At 35.5% G+C, this 14,829-nt stretch overlaps 1 protein-coding gene across 1 annotated transcript in view; it reads right to left on the bottom strand.

The window, feature by feature from the left end:
• The window catches only part of ABCA13 (ATP binding cassette subfamily A member 13), a 171,143-nt gene that overhangs the window by 137,108 nt on the left and 19,206 nt on the right, over positions 1–14,829 (bottom strand). Inside the window, exons 7-13 of the mRNA XM_057370805.1 lie at positions 14,713–14,828; positions 13,527–13,660; positions 11,636–11,800; positions 9,989–10,191; positions 3,612–8,105; positions 2,311–2,417; positions 444–562 (exon numbers count right to left, since the gene is read on the bottom strand). Coding sequence (XP_057226788.1) covers positions 444–562; positions 2,311–2,417; positions 3,612–8,105; positions 9,989–10,191; positions 11,636–11,800; positions 13,527–13,660; positions 14,713–14,828 — 5,338 coding nt within the window. The remainder of the gene's footprint in view (positions 1–443; positions 563–2,310; positions 2,418–3,611; positions 8,106–9,988; positions 10,192–11,635; positions 11,801–13,526; positions 13,661–14,712; position 14,829) is intronic.

Below are 14,829 nucleotides of genomic sequence, written 5' to 3'. Positions count from 1 at the left end.
TCATAATCACCATGGCTATTTTAGTGGGAAATATTCTGGCCAAGAAGTTTATTTGTCTCTAATTTAATTTCAAAAATGTTCCTGTGAAGATTTAAAAGTATAAATGCACTRTAACTCATTAAATTAGCAGTATGACAATATTTAAAGAAATTAAAAAATGGGCTGTTGTTTTTTATTGATTTACAATCTAATTGCTCTAGTTATAGGACTTCTAATAATTCTAAATCATATTTACAGCTCATAAAGCTCACCAGTATTTACTTAAGGAATTTCTTCTGGGTATGTCTATCAAAATCATCAAAGCTATGCCTGTACAAACCTYAACTTTTTATAGCCACTCAGGGGCCTTTTCATGCAGAGGGAAAAAAAGGGAAAACTTCATTGGTTTCCAAAGTTTAATGCATGTTATAAGGTACACCTGTAGGTAAGGGAATCAGTCAGACCTGATAATGATCTCGAACCACAGCAATCCCTTCAAAGACAGCGAGAAGCAACTGACTCGTTAATCCATCTTCACACTTTGCAATGGCACAGAAAATGTTGCCAAAGACAACGGGTTCTTCTGTAAGAGATAATGTCCAGATTAAATCAGTTWAACAAAAACAACTCGGAATCAAATTAAAAGTTAGCCAACCAATATGGGTCAGAAAAGTTTTTAAAAGCAAGGAAAGCCTGATGTGTTAAGGCACRGAGAAATATTTCTAACTAAATTTATGCATCATTTCAGAGGATAAGAAAGGCTGGTTTGATTCAATTTCGGTTACTCTTCTCCATTACACTTTCCTGTTTAATTATAAGAACATCTGTACCTGCTACAGCACCAGAGAAAAAAATTCCATATTTGCTCTTCATGAGCAAGAAACCTAACTGGAGAAGCTAAGTATATTAACCACATCTATGTTCTCCCTGCAGTAGGCTTCCCTGATCCTMTTTCCCTGTAGAAATAGGATCCCAGGGTGTTACCAACCCTCCAGTGAGCAGTAACATTCAAATCCAAAATTGCAAAGGGAGGGAAACAGCATTATATAAGCATTTTCCATATCTTGGGACAATGAACCTACACAGAGTGATAGTATTGTCACCTGATCATCCATGGAGGCAGTTTCTTGCAGCCCCCAAGTCCTCGGGGAAAAGCTCCCTTCTGCTGCCTATAGTGGGTTTGTACATGGGATAGTAGCGACGGCTTTTGACTTGACTCCTAGATTCTGATTTATGACAGGATCAAAGTAATTTTTTCAACCGTGGGATTTTTTCTTTAAGTTTRGTTCATGCATTCACCACTGCTTCTAAAACAAGCAAATACTGATCTTGCTCATAGATATAATACAACACAATCCAGGAAGTCAAACCAAATCAAGCAGTTTTCATCTTTTCTCATTAGGTTTCATAAAGTTTTCTGTAACAAATCAAACATTATGAAACATCCTCACAAATGGAGTATTGAAATGAGAATGRCAAAAATTTAGCTCTTAATCTCAGTTCTCTCAATAAATAGACTGCTTTTCAGAGGTCAAGGACAGAACACAGGCACCTGGCTACAGTATCACTTATTCTAGCTCAACATCACTATTGTTTTACTCTTTGGAACTAGACTGGTCACAGGAGAGTGAAGACAGTCAGAACTGGGTGGTAATCACATCTTATACTCTTTTTGAAATAAACAACRTATCTCATTCCTTGGTCTAGAATGGTAGGTTAATGCCTCCTAATTGCTCTTTGCAAACAATTCTGAGGACAGTTTGCAAAATAAGAGGTTTGAAAAGCACAGGCTTTTGCTTTCCAAAGAAAAGATAATATTAAATTATACTCAGATCTATATAGCGCCTTTTTTTAAGTGCACATCTTGGGAGCCTATACATAAGGAATGAAACAAAATAACACATTAAAATTTGAACAATTTGTTGAAGGTGAAGTTTCTCAGCTATAGGTAACCAATTCACTAGCTCAACAAAGAGAGAAGGGAGATGCTACTTCCTTTAAATACTTGCCCCATTTTTCCTTATTGTGGCAGCTTTGGCTCATTAAAAAAAAAAAAAAACCCTGTGACTCAACTCAGCTCACTAGCTGAAGAGGACAATCAAGATCTCATGCTTTCACTGGGAATTTAAATCAACATAAACACCCCAAAAAGAAACCATCCCTTTGCATGATCGTCATTAGGTTTTTTCCTGTGCCTCTGTTGGTTTAATTTCCAGGCATCAGTATGCTTGCCTTGCTTGGCATCACCCAAATTGCCTTATTTGTACAAAATTTTAATTAAAGCTGTACTGTGTACTAACACATACAGTGACTCATTATGTTGTAACCAACCTGAAAAGACTTTGAGAATATTCAAAACRGTAAATTGCAGTTTCTGCAACAGTACAACACTATCAGGGTATAAATGTTCCTGAAGAATCTTGCAGATTTTTGATGCTCTGTAGAAACATTAATAAAAAAAATTATACAAGGGTATCACAGAAAAATTTCAACAAGTGCCTATAYACACATGCAGTCTTAATGAAACATATAAGAATTTTAACATTAACAGTTATTACATTTGTCTGAACTAATTCAATATCAGAATATAATATTTGCATGTTAAAAAAATACCTTAGGAGTGATTTGAAAGGACCTTCACAAAATAAGCAAAATTATAATAGCTTCAGCAATACTGAGAGCCCACMGAATATGCTGACTTGATAGAAAAGAGCAGAATACTCAAAATCTCTGATAATCAGCATGCAGGGGAAATAAAACAGTTTTTTTAGTATAGGCTTTTGATTTTTTTCAACAGATTTGGTTACTATCTGACCCTGGTCACCACTGGTTTCACTTTTTGCATAATGTTAAATTAAGGTCAAAATACCCTATCAGAGCACCAAATTCATAATGACATTTCTCTGCTGGTCTGTATCAGTAGGACCAGTAACTCCACCAGCAACACACATTACAGCTGTTTGGAGCAATCAACTTGTAGGCTCATTTCTTATTGTTTAAATACAGTAACCGCAGTCCAGCAGCCATTTTATTAAATAAACCATCAGTACACATTTTCCTGAAGCAGTTTCCTCTGCTACTGGATTACATCTAATCTGAGTAATCAGGCAAAAATTATCTTGGGCTCAAAATTACTTCAGAAATTGCATTTGTGAAACTGAGCAGCTTAACACAATAGCCATAACACATCAACAAATTTAAGTTGAAGAAACTTTATATAGATAGCTATAGATAGAGATAGATAGAAAAAAGCCACACACACCCCACAAAGAATTAGTCCCAAACATTCCTTAACATTTAGTTCCAAAGGCAAAAATGACTGCTGCCCACCAATTACTGAGGGTTCAATATTCAGACTGGCAAGGATTTTAAAACACAAGCATCTTCAAATAATTGTTTCTATAATAGTTTTAAAGAAACCAATTTAAGTAGCAAGACATATGACTAAACACATCATTAATCTGTTCCACACAATGTAATCTGATTCCAAACATGGCTAGTCTGAACAGCATAAWTTGGAACAAATCTGAAATTAAACAGGAATCAACAGAAGTTTTGATTGAGCTGTTCAAAAACAGCTCTTCTGTCACTGTCAGCAAACTTGGCAAAATGAGTACATGGAAAACACTCACCTCATTTCTGCCATTACATCTTTATGCAAATCCTTTAGTAAGAGTTTTATTTTATTCCTGTCATGTTCTGCAGTAGACTGAAGTATTACTTGCAAAATCTCCTGCATGATCTTCAGAGTTCTGTTTTGGGATGGAGTRGAAGTTTCTCTATATGTTGCATTATAAAAAAATGAATCAATGAAATCAACTATATGAAGCTCAGTACTGTTTGTATWCAAAATGTCTTCTGTAATATAAAGATCAGCAATTACACGAAGGATGCTGTTTAGCAAAACTAAATTAGCAGCATGGGTATTATTCAATTTCTCTTTGCTAAGATGATCTTCACCAAACAACATACCAGTGTAGTCTTTCTTAGAGTTATTTTGGAACAGCTCCAGAAAGTCAATGAGGTCTTTGACAGCCAGAAGTAGGTCATTTGATGAACTTTCATTAGTCACAAGGAGAAATAATGCATGCATTATTTTAGAATAATTTTTATTTACAGGAAACCAGAAGTTCTTAAAGTTGTCAGATATACTCAAGTTCCCACTTAAAGCTGATATTGTCATAAGCATTGAGTGTGTCTGGTTTCCAATATCTGACAGTGTCATTAAAGGCTGAATTGCAGAAAGAAAAGAAAGAACAGCTTTGGTATTCAGAAGTCTAGAAACTTCACTTGTCATATTCTTAACATCAGTAAGAACACTTTTAAGTGATGCTCTTGACTGTCTGTTCCAACTTAGGCCACCATAAAGATTTTCCAGCTGTTCAAAAAGACTTTTGGCTGTCTCCATTTCTGCCACTGAAATGTTGCCCAGTGTTTCTATGATYTGTAAAGCCATTTGGCTCTTTGGTGTGTACGAACAATTGATTGCATGTGTACTATTCACATGCAGTGGCACAACATATAAGGATAGCTCATTCCAAAAATCTACCAGCTCTTGAAGAAYGGAGCTATTTACATGATGGAGTTCAAAAAACTTCAAAAGTATTGAGTTCCATTCTTTGATCTGATGAAAAAAGCAAGTCAGATTGTGAGTGATATTTGTCKGAAAGTCTTCCATAGAGCAAGCGAAACTGTCATCCGGAGTGATGAGGTTAAGCGCCTTAATGAGGTCAATGAATACATCGTAATGAAGAGTAGAATTGTTATGCTCAAAGTCACAAGGATCAACAGTGGAGTCACTGCGAGGAGTTGCTGTTGTGAAACTCCAGCAGAATGCCACAGTAAAACAAACAGAGATTTCTCCAGATTCATCAGAGTTGTCTGCCAGTGTCTCCAATAACATTAGAAGATCTTCTACATGGTTAGAGAACTCCTCATCAGTTAACAATGGCATTTTTTCTTCYTGAGTCAGTATGAAAGCATACATTTCAGTTAGTGCTTCTGTAATGTTTCCATGAGCCACTCTTTCTGTAAGGCTGATGACATCAAAGAAGAGGTCGAACACATCTTCTATATCATAGAGTTCATCTTGTTCAAAAAGCTGTGTGATTTGCCATATACCAGTCAGATTCCAATAACACGAAATGTTCTCAAATGCATCCCACCAGTCTGTTAAAGTACCTAATTCAGWGTTCTCAACAGAAAAAGGGTTGATATTTTTAAAGAAATTTTTTAGGTTCTCCTGGACCTGTTTGAATCTACTTATCAAAAACTCAACATCCATGTTTCTCATGTTTTGYACTAAGGCTGCCATATGCTTTAGAAACACCTTTTCATCTCTTAKTGGAAAGACAGTAAAATTAGGAGACTGGAAAATTTCAAGTGCCTTGTTTACCAGTTCAATATTCAGACTTGCTGTTTCTATCAGTTTCTGAGGAAATGTTTTGTGTTCATTCTGCAAGTTTGAGTCAAGTTTTCTAGTAATATCCTGAAAGATCTCCATCAGCAAACTGATGTCTTCCCCATGTAAGAAAGGTTCAGTCTCATCATCCAAATGAGAGGAACTGTTTTCTTGGACTCCAAAAGTTTTATTTTTCAGAAGATTTTGAATTTCTRACAAAAGTTCCACTGATAAAAGATGAATGTGGTGAAAAGGATTAAGGAGCATTCTTGAAGTCCTGTTAAAACTATGGATTGACTCACTAAAATGGGTCTTGTTTAACATATACAATGAGCTCCCAATTAAATCACTGATAACCATTTGTATTCGTCCTCCAGAATTATTTAGAAGTTTAAACATAAATTCAAGCACACTAATGTCATCTTTTACATAAAATTCAGGGAGAACAAATTCCAAAGTTTTTGCTATGATATTGAAATAAACACTTACACAAATCACATCAGAGCCACCTAGGGAACATTCAGGGAGTGTCAAATTAAAAACCAAATTAACAAACTCCATCACATTCATTAGCTTAACATCTGTCTCAGCATTTCCCAGAGATTGCAGAAGAAATAAAACATGTTTTGCACTTTCAGGGTGGGAAGGTGACTGGTATTTTTCAGTGAGATTACTTAATCCATRTATCCATGTATTACACTCCTCTGCTTCATCCATTGTACTATGAAAGTCTAGAAAGGAGTCAAGATGAGATGAAAAATTTGTTTGCAAGTAGCTTAAGTCTTTCAGAGTATTGTTTAAAATTAGTTTGGTAATATTCTGGAAAATGCTGGTACAAACCATATATTTGTCTTGAGGCACACTTTTTAAAAAAGCAAATGTGTCATTTATCTCAGTGAGAATAATTTCTAGTTCCTTTTGAGAGAGCTTGAGAATAGTAGAAAGGGACTTTCCAATGGRAAATACACCAGAACCCTTATCTTCTCCCTCAGATCCTCCTGAGATGAAAGCATCAAGCCAAGAATTCAAAAACTCTTCATTAACAATCTTCAGTARAGATTTCTGCAATTTGGTTATCACGACTCCCATTGTCTCTAAAACACTCTCCAAACTGCTATCTTTAAGTGTGTTTGTGACATCAAATGCATTGTTAAGTACACTTTGAAGATTAACAAAGAAAGCCTCAAAATCTTTCAAGTCATTTAAATTGCCACCTTCTTGAAACACAGCTTTTAATAGCTTCATTGCTGCTCTTGTAGCTTCAATAAYAGCCATAGCTGTATTATTGCACAGTTCACCATGAGTTGCGTTTAAAAGGCTTTCAGAGAGATATGCCAAATCATTCCTTAGACAGACAAAACAGGTTGAATTCAAATTTAAGATTTGTGATGCTTCTTCAAAAATCTCTGTCCATATTTGAAGCCATGTAAAAGTGCAGTGCAAAGCAGAAGGCACATTTACCTTATCTCCCCCGTTTATTACATTAGACAAGACACTGTCCAATGGAAGCAGAAGTAAGTTATAAACCTCTGCTGAATGAACCTCTACAGAAGTCGTGTTTTCTAGATAAAAATCAGCACATCCATTATTTACCAGGCATTCTGGAGGCAAATCAAAAAACTCTTCCAAATAACATAAGACAGCTGTTTGGAGCTCTTCATCTATAAATAAAGTTTTAAGGCTGCTCAGAATGTCATAGACAACTTGTATTTCTTTTTTTCCATTCTGTGCAAGAAACTGGGCTTGAAACTCRGTGAAGTTGTAAATGAATAGTAACTTTTCACAGAGAGACTTACTGGTRAGGTTCCAGAGAWGATCAAAAGTTTCAAACAGAAAATYAAAAACTAGTTCCTTATTGTGCAAGTCATGCCACACTGGAAAAGATGACATACTTTTTGAAGTCTCATAAAGAAGYCTTAATAGAGTATTATTGGTCTTAATATTTGAAACCAGATCATCGTTTTGGTACAGAGTGAGAATTTTTGGAATAAGTGAGGCAACACTAGTACTGTTTAATTTTTGGATATTTCTGAGGAAATCGTGCACAATTTCTCCTAATTCTTGTACCTTATACATAAAAGTTGCATTTGAGAGAAATAAAGAGGAGTTATTACTCACTCCAGGAATTGCACTAAAAGACACATTGACGTGATCACCAGGCAATGATCCARCTTCATAGAGCTTTCTTTGGAAATAGCCACTTAAATGTTTTAAATGGTTCAAAGCAGTAATATTTAACTCTGGCCATTCAGTCAGGATATTTTTGAGCAACACACTACTCCTATTATAGATTTTATTTTCTGTCATAAAAGATAAWACTCTAGATAAGGTCACAATTACCTCTTCCTTTTCTACTTGACTCAAGTGAGAAAGCCTAGAATCAAGTTCATGGAATAAAATTTCCACTATATGCCAGAAAAGTTCTGTCTTCTTTTCTGGCCAGAACCTCTGATGACGCTGGAAATTTTTTTGAAGTTGATTATGGAGTTCAGAAACTGCAAGTGAGAAATTGGTGACAAATTCCTTCCCCTCAGCAAAATTTTTTATCGATATAATTACATTATTCAAGGCATTTTTAATTAGGGACTTGTTCAAAGAATCTGAGAAATCAAACATAATTTCTTCTATGAGTTTTACAAGATGAAAAAGATGATCCATTTTCTTTTCTCCAGAAATCCTTACATTTTCCTCTGTCTTCAAAAACTCTTTGAAAGATGTCAAAATCCTGAAAAATTAATCATAATTTTTTCTGGTTAGTTATCTAGCACATAGAAAAAAAAATGTTAAATATATAATTTTAGACTCTAGGTTTATTCACATAATTCAAGGAAATTCCAAATATAATTTAAATAGCAGGCACAAATTAATCACCTCAAAATGTGAATTACCACAAATTGACAATTGTTTAGGTTTTCAAAAATATGAAAAAAACCCACAATGGAAAGTCACAACCTCATTCAAATCAAAACTGAACATAGACAGCAAAATTAAAGAATTGTGCATTTATCAGTACTTCTAATCAACTTTGTAAGCCACAAAGAGTCAAACACCTTCGAGTACATCACATTTTTAGCTGCTGAAAAGAACAGAGCTTTTATATTCCACAGACTAATTATTTTACTGGCAGGAATGTATCAATAAAATTGATCAAAATTTCTGATTTTCTACAAATTCTAAAGATTTTTTTTGTTTTCTCATAATTATTGACTGCTAAAACATTTCAGTTGACTGCCTGATAGCTGAACACTGCTATTTTAATATCTACAAAACATGAAACCATAGTGAAAATTGGAATGCACCAACTGTTTCACCAATTGTGTCAGTACTATTTATTCAATGAAAAAACAATTACTAGCTCTTTAAGACTGGTCAAGAGGAGGTGCACAGAAAAAAAAGCCTTTGAGTGCAAAGGCCTCAAGCTGAAAATATCTTAATTATATTTTCTTTCTCTCCAGACACTGCAATCAACAGAGGTAAAGCACAAAAACATTGTGTACAGCAAACAAAAAGGTAAAACTGCTAATATATAAGAACCAAATTTCAAAACACACTACTACTAAAYTGTTGAACAACTTGACTGCAACTTCTCTCTTAGTAGTTGATAATGGATTGTATTTTTCAGATTTATTCTCACGTGTTGATTTGTGTAGCATGAATTATATTTCTCCCAGTTACAGTGTTTGGTATGAACAAGTGATTACAACCAATGCCAAATTGAGGTCAATGCTGTAACTCCCAGAAGTGATGCAAGTCATCCAGGGTGAAGTTAGAAAGAGGGAAGTATCAGCTCCTGTGCTCTGCCATACACTTTTCTTGAGGCTCTGCCAACTCTGACAAACATTAACTCCCTTTATGTACAGCCTAAGTCCTCTGTAGAACCTTCCAGATCATGGAAAACAGGAAAAGAATTTTGAACAGCTTGACAAAGCATACCATTCTTAAGTGCAGGACTTAACAGCCACATCCTCATATAAACTGCATTTACATTTGCATTAAGTGATAAACTAGAGAACTATAAGAAAAATTCAAAAACATGAAAAGAAATCAGGGACTCAGAGAGCCCTGGATGAGACTGCAAACTACATATCTAGGTCAGCTCATTCTACATGTTCAAAATTCTTTTCCTGTTTTCCATAGGCTGTAGTTGTTGCTCTAGGTTTCTGTTATCCTGCACACCCAACTTTAACTTTTGCAATAAAAATTCAAAATATTTCACATACACTGGACTTGCTATAYATGAGAATTATTACTGAGTAACAGCAGCTACTTGTGGGAATTAAAYTTTGTTTGCAGAACAAGATAAAGAATCCAGGTCCTAGTTCAAAATGCCAATTATCCACAGCTGCTGATTCTTGAGAGTCCTGATCATGTAGTTGCCAGTTCTTTTGCTGAACCTGTAAGCACAGCTACACTCTGAAGCACACACTTAATTTCTTTTCCAGAGTGTGTCAGCATCAGCACAATTATTTGACTGTATACAAGGTTTTGAACTACAGAATAAAAAATAAACAGACAAAAATCAGAAATCAATTAAATGCAAAATGAAAGTGAATATTCAGGTCGATCTAATTTCATAAGAAAAGTTGCAGAAAGATAAGTATAATTTACCAATCATGAGATGAAACATATCCTTCTGAAAAATAAGCATCTGATTTCTCATTCCATTGCTGCATCAGGGTATTTATCTCTGAAAAAAGTTTTCTGGCTTCCCTGTCATCTAGAAGCTGAGACATTAACTCAACCATGATTCTTCTAATTTCCAGRAGGAGATTCTGAGAGAGACTGCTGCTGCTGAGCCATTGCTCAAATATCTAATGGATTAAATGCAAAACAGAACACCTTGTTAGAGAATCAAAGCTTTCTAATTTAGTACACATCATTTTAATGTCTTTAAAATAATTCAAACAACTAGCAATGATAGTAAAACTTCTCCCTAATGACCTCTCTAGACTCTGAAACAACTGACCAGACAAAGGTTGATTTTCCATACAGTTTTGACAGACCTCCAAATTGGCAATGTACCATGCTACATTATACAAACAACTGACATCCTTTGTGAGGCTGACCTTCTCCAAAGACCCCGGAATGGTAAAAAGATGACCTGAGACTGAAASTAACCAAAAGCTGACCTCTAAAGCCAATTACTTAGGCTTCCTTTACCTGACTTCTGCCTACACTTCCAATATGATGGAATATATCAGCCTTAATATTTTTGGCAAGAGACAGTGAAGGAGCATGCATGCTCCCATTGTGTAGCCCAGGAAAAAAGAACACAAAGGCCTGGCCAAACCTACTGACTTCTTTCCTTGCCTCCACCTTTACTTTTCTTTCTAATGCCGAATGAATATATCAGGTTTACTCTAAGAGATATTTTRTTCATCAAGAAAATTCACAGTGGCCAGCAGCCTCAAGTTCCCATCATAAAAATGTCAGCCCTTGCTAAGAGTTTTTAAATCATGGYTGAAATTCTTACTGGAATTTCCTACCTAGGAATTAGTGCATTCRTTTTGTCAATCACATTAAATTATTGCTTCAAGTCATCATACAGAAGGAAAACCTTAGCAAAGATTGTATTTTTGAGGAAATACATGGGAAGTTATACATGTTTTCTTTAGATGATATTGCAAACATCTCCAGAGCAGCTTGACAATTTTTTAATGGAAAAAATCAACATATTTCAGTATAAAAACCAGTGTTAAGGAAGCTATGTGTTTTTCCTTAGGAAAACATCTGAATGTTTTATCTTTTTCTCCATGCAGCTACATATATGCTATTATAGAGACTACATGCTAAGCTATTCTGCCAGATCAAAATTTTAAAATGTTATACTGGCGGTTTACTTATATCCTGCTTCAGCCACTATGGCCAGAGACCATGGAGGAGAATAATAAATAAATTAGTTAAATACTGGTGTACTCCTCTAGTCACCTTTCAGTTTTGCTCAACATTCAGTCTCAGGTGGGACTGTAAATGGGTCTTCCCTCAGACTGGTCTCTTCATTGCAGTATATTTAATTAAATTTCCTATCAGATGTCAAATCTGAATTTCAGTTAATGAGAAAATCTGATTAAGTGGACACATGATGATAGATTATACTGCTACTGTAATGGTTCTTTATAAAGAATGCTTAATTTTATTAGCAAGAAAGCTCATGAAAAAAACATTTAATAGATAACTTGGATCTTTTAAGCGAGTTACTGCTGACAATTTATGTGCAAAAATTAGGWATTCAATCTATTAACTTATTAAAGTTACCTGTGCATAGAGTCTGAGCTTGCTGACAGCATGAACAAGATACAGTTTGGCTTCCTGCCGTGCAGAATTACAGTCCTCTCCATTATTCTCTTTGTTTGCTTCATCTTCTGGCACAAGAGCCAGAGCAGAGCACACAAACTGCTCCAGTGTCTCTGTGGTGGGAATCTGGCAAGGACACAAGCAACTGATGAGTATTTCAAGAGACCTGCTGAGTGTTTTCTCTCCTATCAACTTACTTATCTGGTGAAAATAAGAATAGCACATAGCCTCTTCAGTGAGAAAAAAGCCCATTTAGTCCAGCCTCATATTCCAGAATACATATTTCAAGTACCTGACATGCAGGTTGCTGTGTAAAATACCAATGGCCCCATTAAGGTGCTCCTACAGCAGGCAGAATGATGAGACCTTTATAGGCAAGGAATTTTCACCYTGTAGCTAAGCCAGTGTAGCTACTTCTATAGTAATTTGCAGGCTGGTGCTGAATTAAGTTGACCAGGACACATTACCCCTACAGTAGAATAACTATATTGAAACAACTTCACAAGTATAAAAATTACTCATATAAAAAGTACTTAATACAATGACACATCTCAACCAGTAATTACATGCAGCAGACTAGTTTTAAATTGAGGTTGGTGGTTTTCAAGAGAATGGCCAAGAGAAGAGTTTTTTCCTCATAGACCAATGTTTAAATTTATGATGAAAGATTAAGTGTCCCCAAGCATATAAATATTATTAAAGCTTACAAAAATAATTCCACACATTTAAATTTTGTTATTGCCCTTCTCAGACATTTCACATCCCAGCTCCTTCCAACTTTGACTAGAGAATTCATAAAAAGTTTTGCATATGTTTTGTCACCAAACAAAATGGGRCATTAGATCCAGAATTAAAGGGCTTGAAACAAACATTATTGAGGTTTCCATATTTGCTTTCATACCTTTTGGTGGTCTTCGATGTTCTAACACAAGCACAAAATATTAAAGTATTAGCTTAAATAGTTAGCAAGTGAGTAACCTGCGATTTCACAGCCAACCATAGCTACCAAGGTGCAACTGAATTCAGTTCAGTTGAACAAATAGACCATTACTGATATTTCATTATAWGGCCATTCAAAAGTCAAGGGTCAATAGTTTATCCTTTTGTTAAATCTGCTATTTTTACAATGAACCCTTCTGAAATATAACTCTAAACCATACTGCTTTGCAAAGAACAAATGGATTTCACATAAACACCAACATGTTCTATTAGAAAAACCATGGACTTAAAGAATTCAAATGACATTTCAAAGCATTTAAAACCAGACTGCTTCAACAGACCACTTTGGTCTAGAGGATACTTTAGAAAACCCCCTTTGAGGAAAGAGATTTTCTTCTAAAAGTGAWGCATTATCAATATATTTGATTAAGCACCACTGAGAAAACTCAGTCTAATACATTCATATCAAGACTGCACAACTGAGAAGAAAGGMCTCTTGGTGCACTTAATTTACACACAGAAGAGACAGGCATTCTTTGTTCAGCAAACCAGATGAAAAATACTACCASACAAGCTAATCCTTGCAGATTCAAATTAAGGATTTGGTTTAAAAGCTTAGTGTAGCAATCCTCAGAATTCTCTGCAGGAGTGGATAATAAACTCAGGACTCTGCCATACACAGTTGTGACTTCAGAGAAGCATAAATTCATTAGTGTACACAACTAGACCTATCAGTATCTACAGAAATTTTAGCTGAAGCTAAATACATTTCTTCTGAYGGGAATGAAGCCAGGATATTTAACAACCTTGTAGCTGCTTCACAAATCTAAGATTTGTAATACAGGAAAATCCCTTCAGGGTACAAATAAAAAAAAATCAAAGAGAATGGCATTGAAACTTTCAGCTAATTTACCTTTGTTAATTGTGCTGTATAACTTAGCAGCTTCTCAACATGAGGACCATCAAAACCAAACCTGGATTCAAGTTCTCTTTTCACAGTGAGAGGATTCCACAAAACATCCCGGAGAGAAAGATTGTATTGAAAACCTGAAARAAAGGAAACTTTTTGTTTATGTAATTCCTTCTCTTTTTTCCCATGTAGTTTCTGCATGGTTCATACTTGTTGATATCTATGTACCACATTCTCAGCTTTTTGAGAGGCAGTAGCAAGTGTGTACCTGAACAGTAATTTACCTACGATAAAATCCATGATTGTACTAGTGCTAAGGTCAGTTAATGTGATGRCATTTCAGCAGTTGATATAATGATGGTGAGCTGCCTCTGCACAGTGATTGCCAGCAAAAACAGCAGGGTGCCATTCTGAACTGCAGAGTTATGTAAATGTGTGTGGGTAGACTGGATGTGAATCATTACTGGGAATGAGAGCAACAGGAGAATACCTGTTGAAAAAGTTCCTGAGGATTCAAATTCAYCCTCTGTACCAGAGCTCCAGCACATCACCTTTGTATGACTTCAGCCTTCCTTTTGGCAGGTGAAGTGGGATTTAGACTGCATGTTACTCTTAGCTTCACCTTCCATGCCAAGCAGACAACTGCACCAATATGTAGTGTGCTCCAGTTTGCCCATGAAACTTGCTCCTGACCTTTTTTTGAGRAGTTTTCCTGGGGCCAGCTTACCTTCTCCAATTAAACTCATATTCCATTTGGTGGAATGGAACTCATTTTTCCATCAGTGAAGCAGCTGATGGATAAATGTAGCCCTTCAGCTGAGAGCAGAATTTATGACAACTGAAGAATGAAGCTTAAAGTAAACCAGTCATAATGCTTAACATGCATGTCCAAAACAAAATGCTCTCCTTCTATCAAATGAAGGAAACTATCCTTTGTATTGATTTATCTCTCTCCAAAATTCACCACTGAGAGACTATTCTAAACAGCTTATATTAGACCAGAGTGCTTTATCTGATAGTTGCCAGAGTCTGATAAAATTTAGTTACTAGTATTTAAAAAGCAGATCAGTAAAGAATGGCTACAGCAATACCCTGGGAATCGGGAACTTAACAGAAGCTCCAACAATTACTATCGTACATTTCCAGCTTGCTAATGAGGTACTTCAAAGAAAATCTGAATATTTCTCACCTTCTAAGTGCCTATCCTGTACTGATGCAGCAGTTAAATTCAGGGCTGTTTTCATCACTTCATAGAAACTTTGGCCMAGTGGCATCATAGCTAAATCTTTCMATGATGCTAASGTAC

Source organism: Malurus melanocephalus, unplaced genomic scaffold (genome assembly GCF_030028575.1).
Source record: "Malurus melanocephalus ecotype Western Australia unplaced genomic scaffold, MMel_1.1 scaffold_133, whole genome shotgun sequence".
Lineage (NCBI taxonomy): Eukaryota > Metazoa > Chordata > Aves > Passeriformes > Maluridae > Malurus > Malurus melanocephalus.
This window is presented reverse-complemented; position numbering and strand designations above follow the sequence as displayed.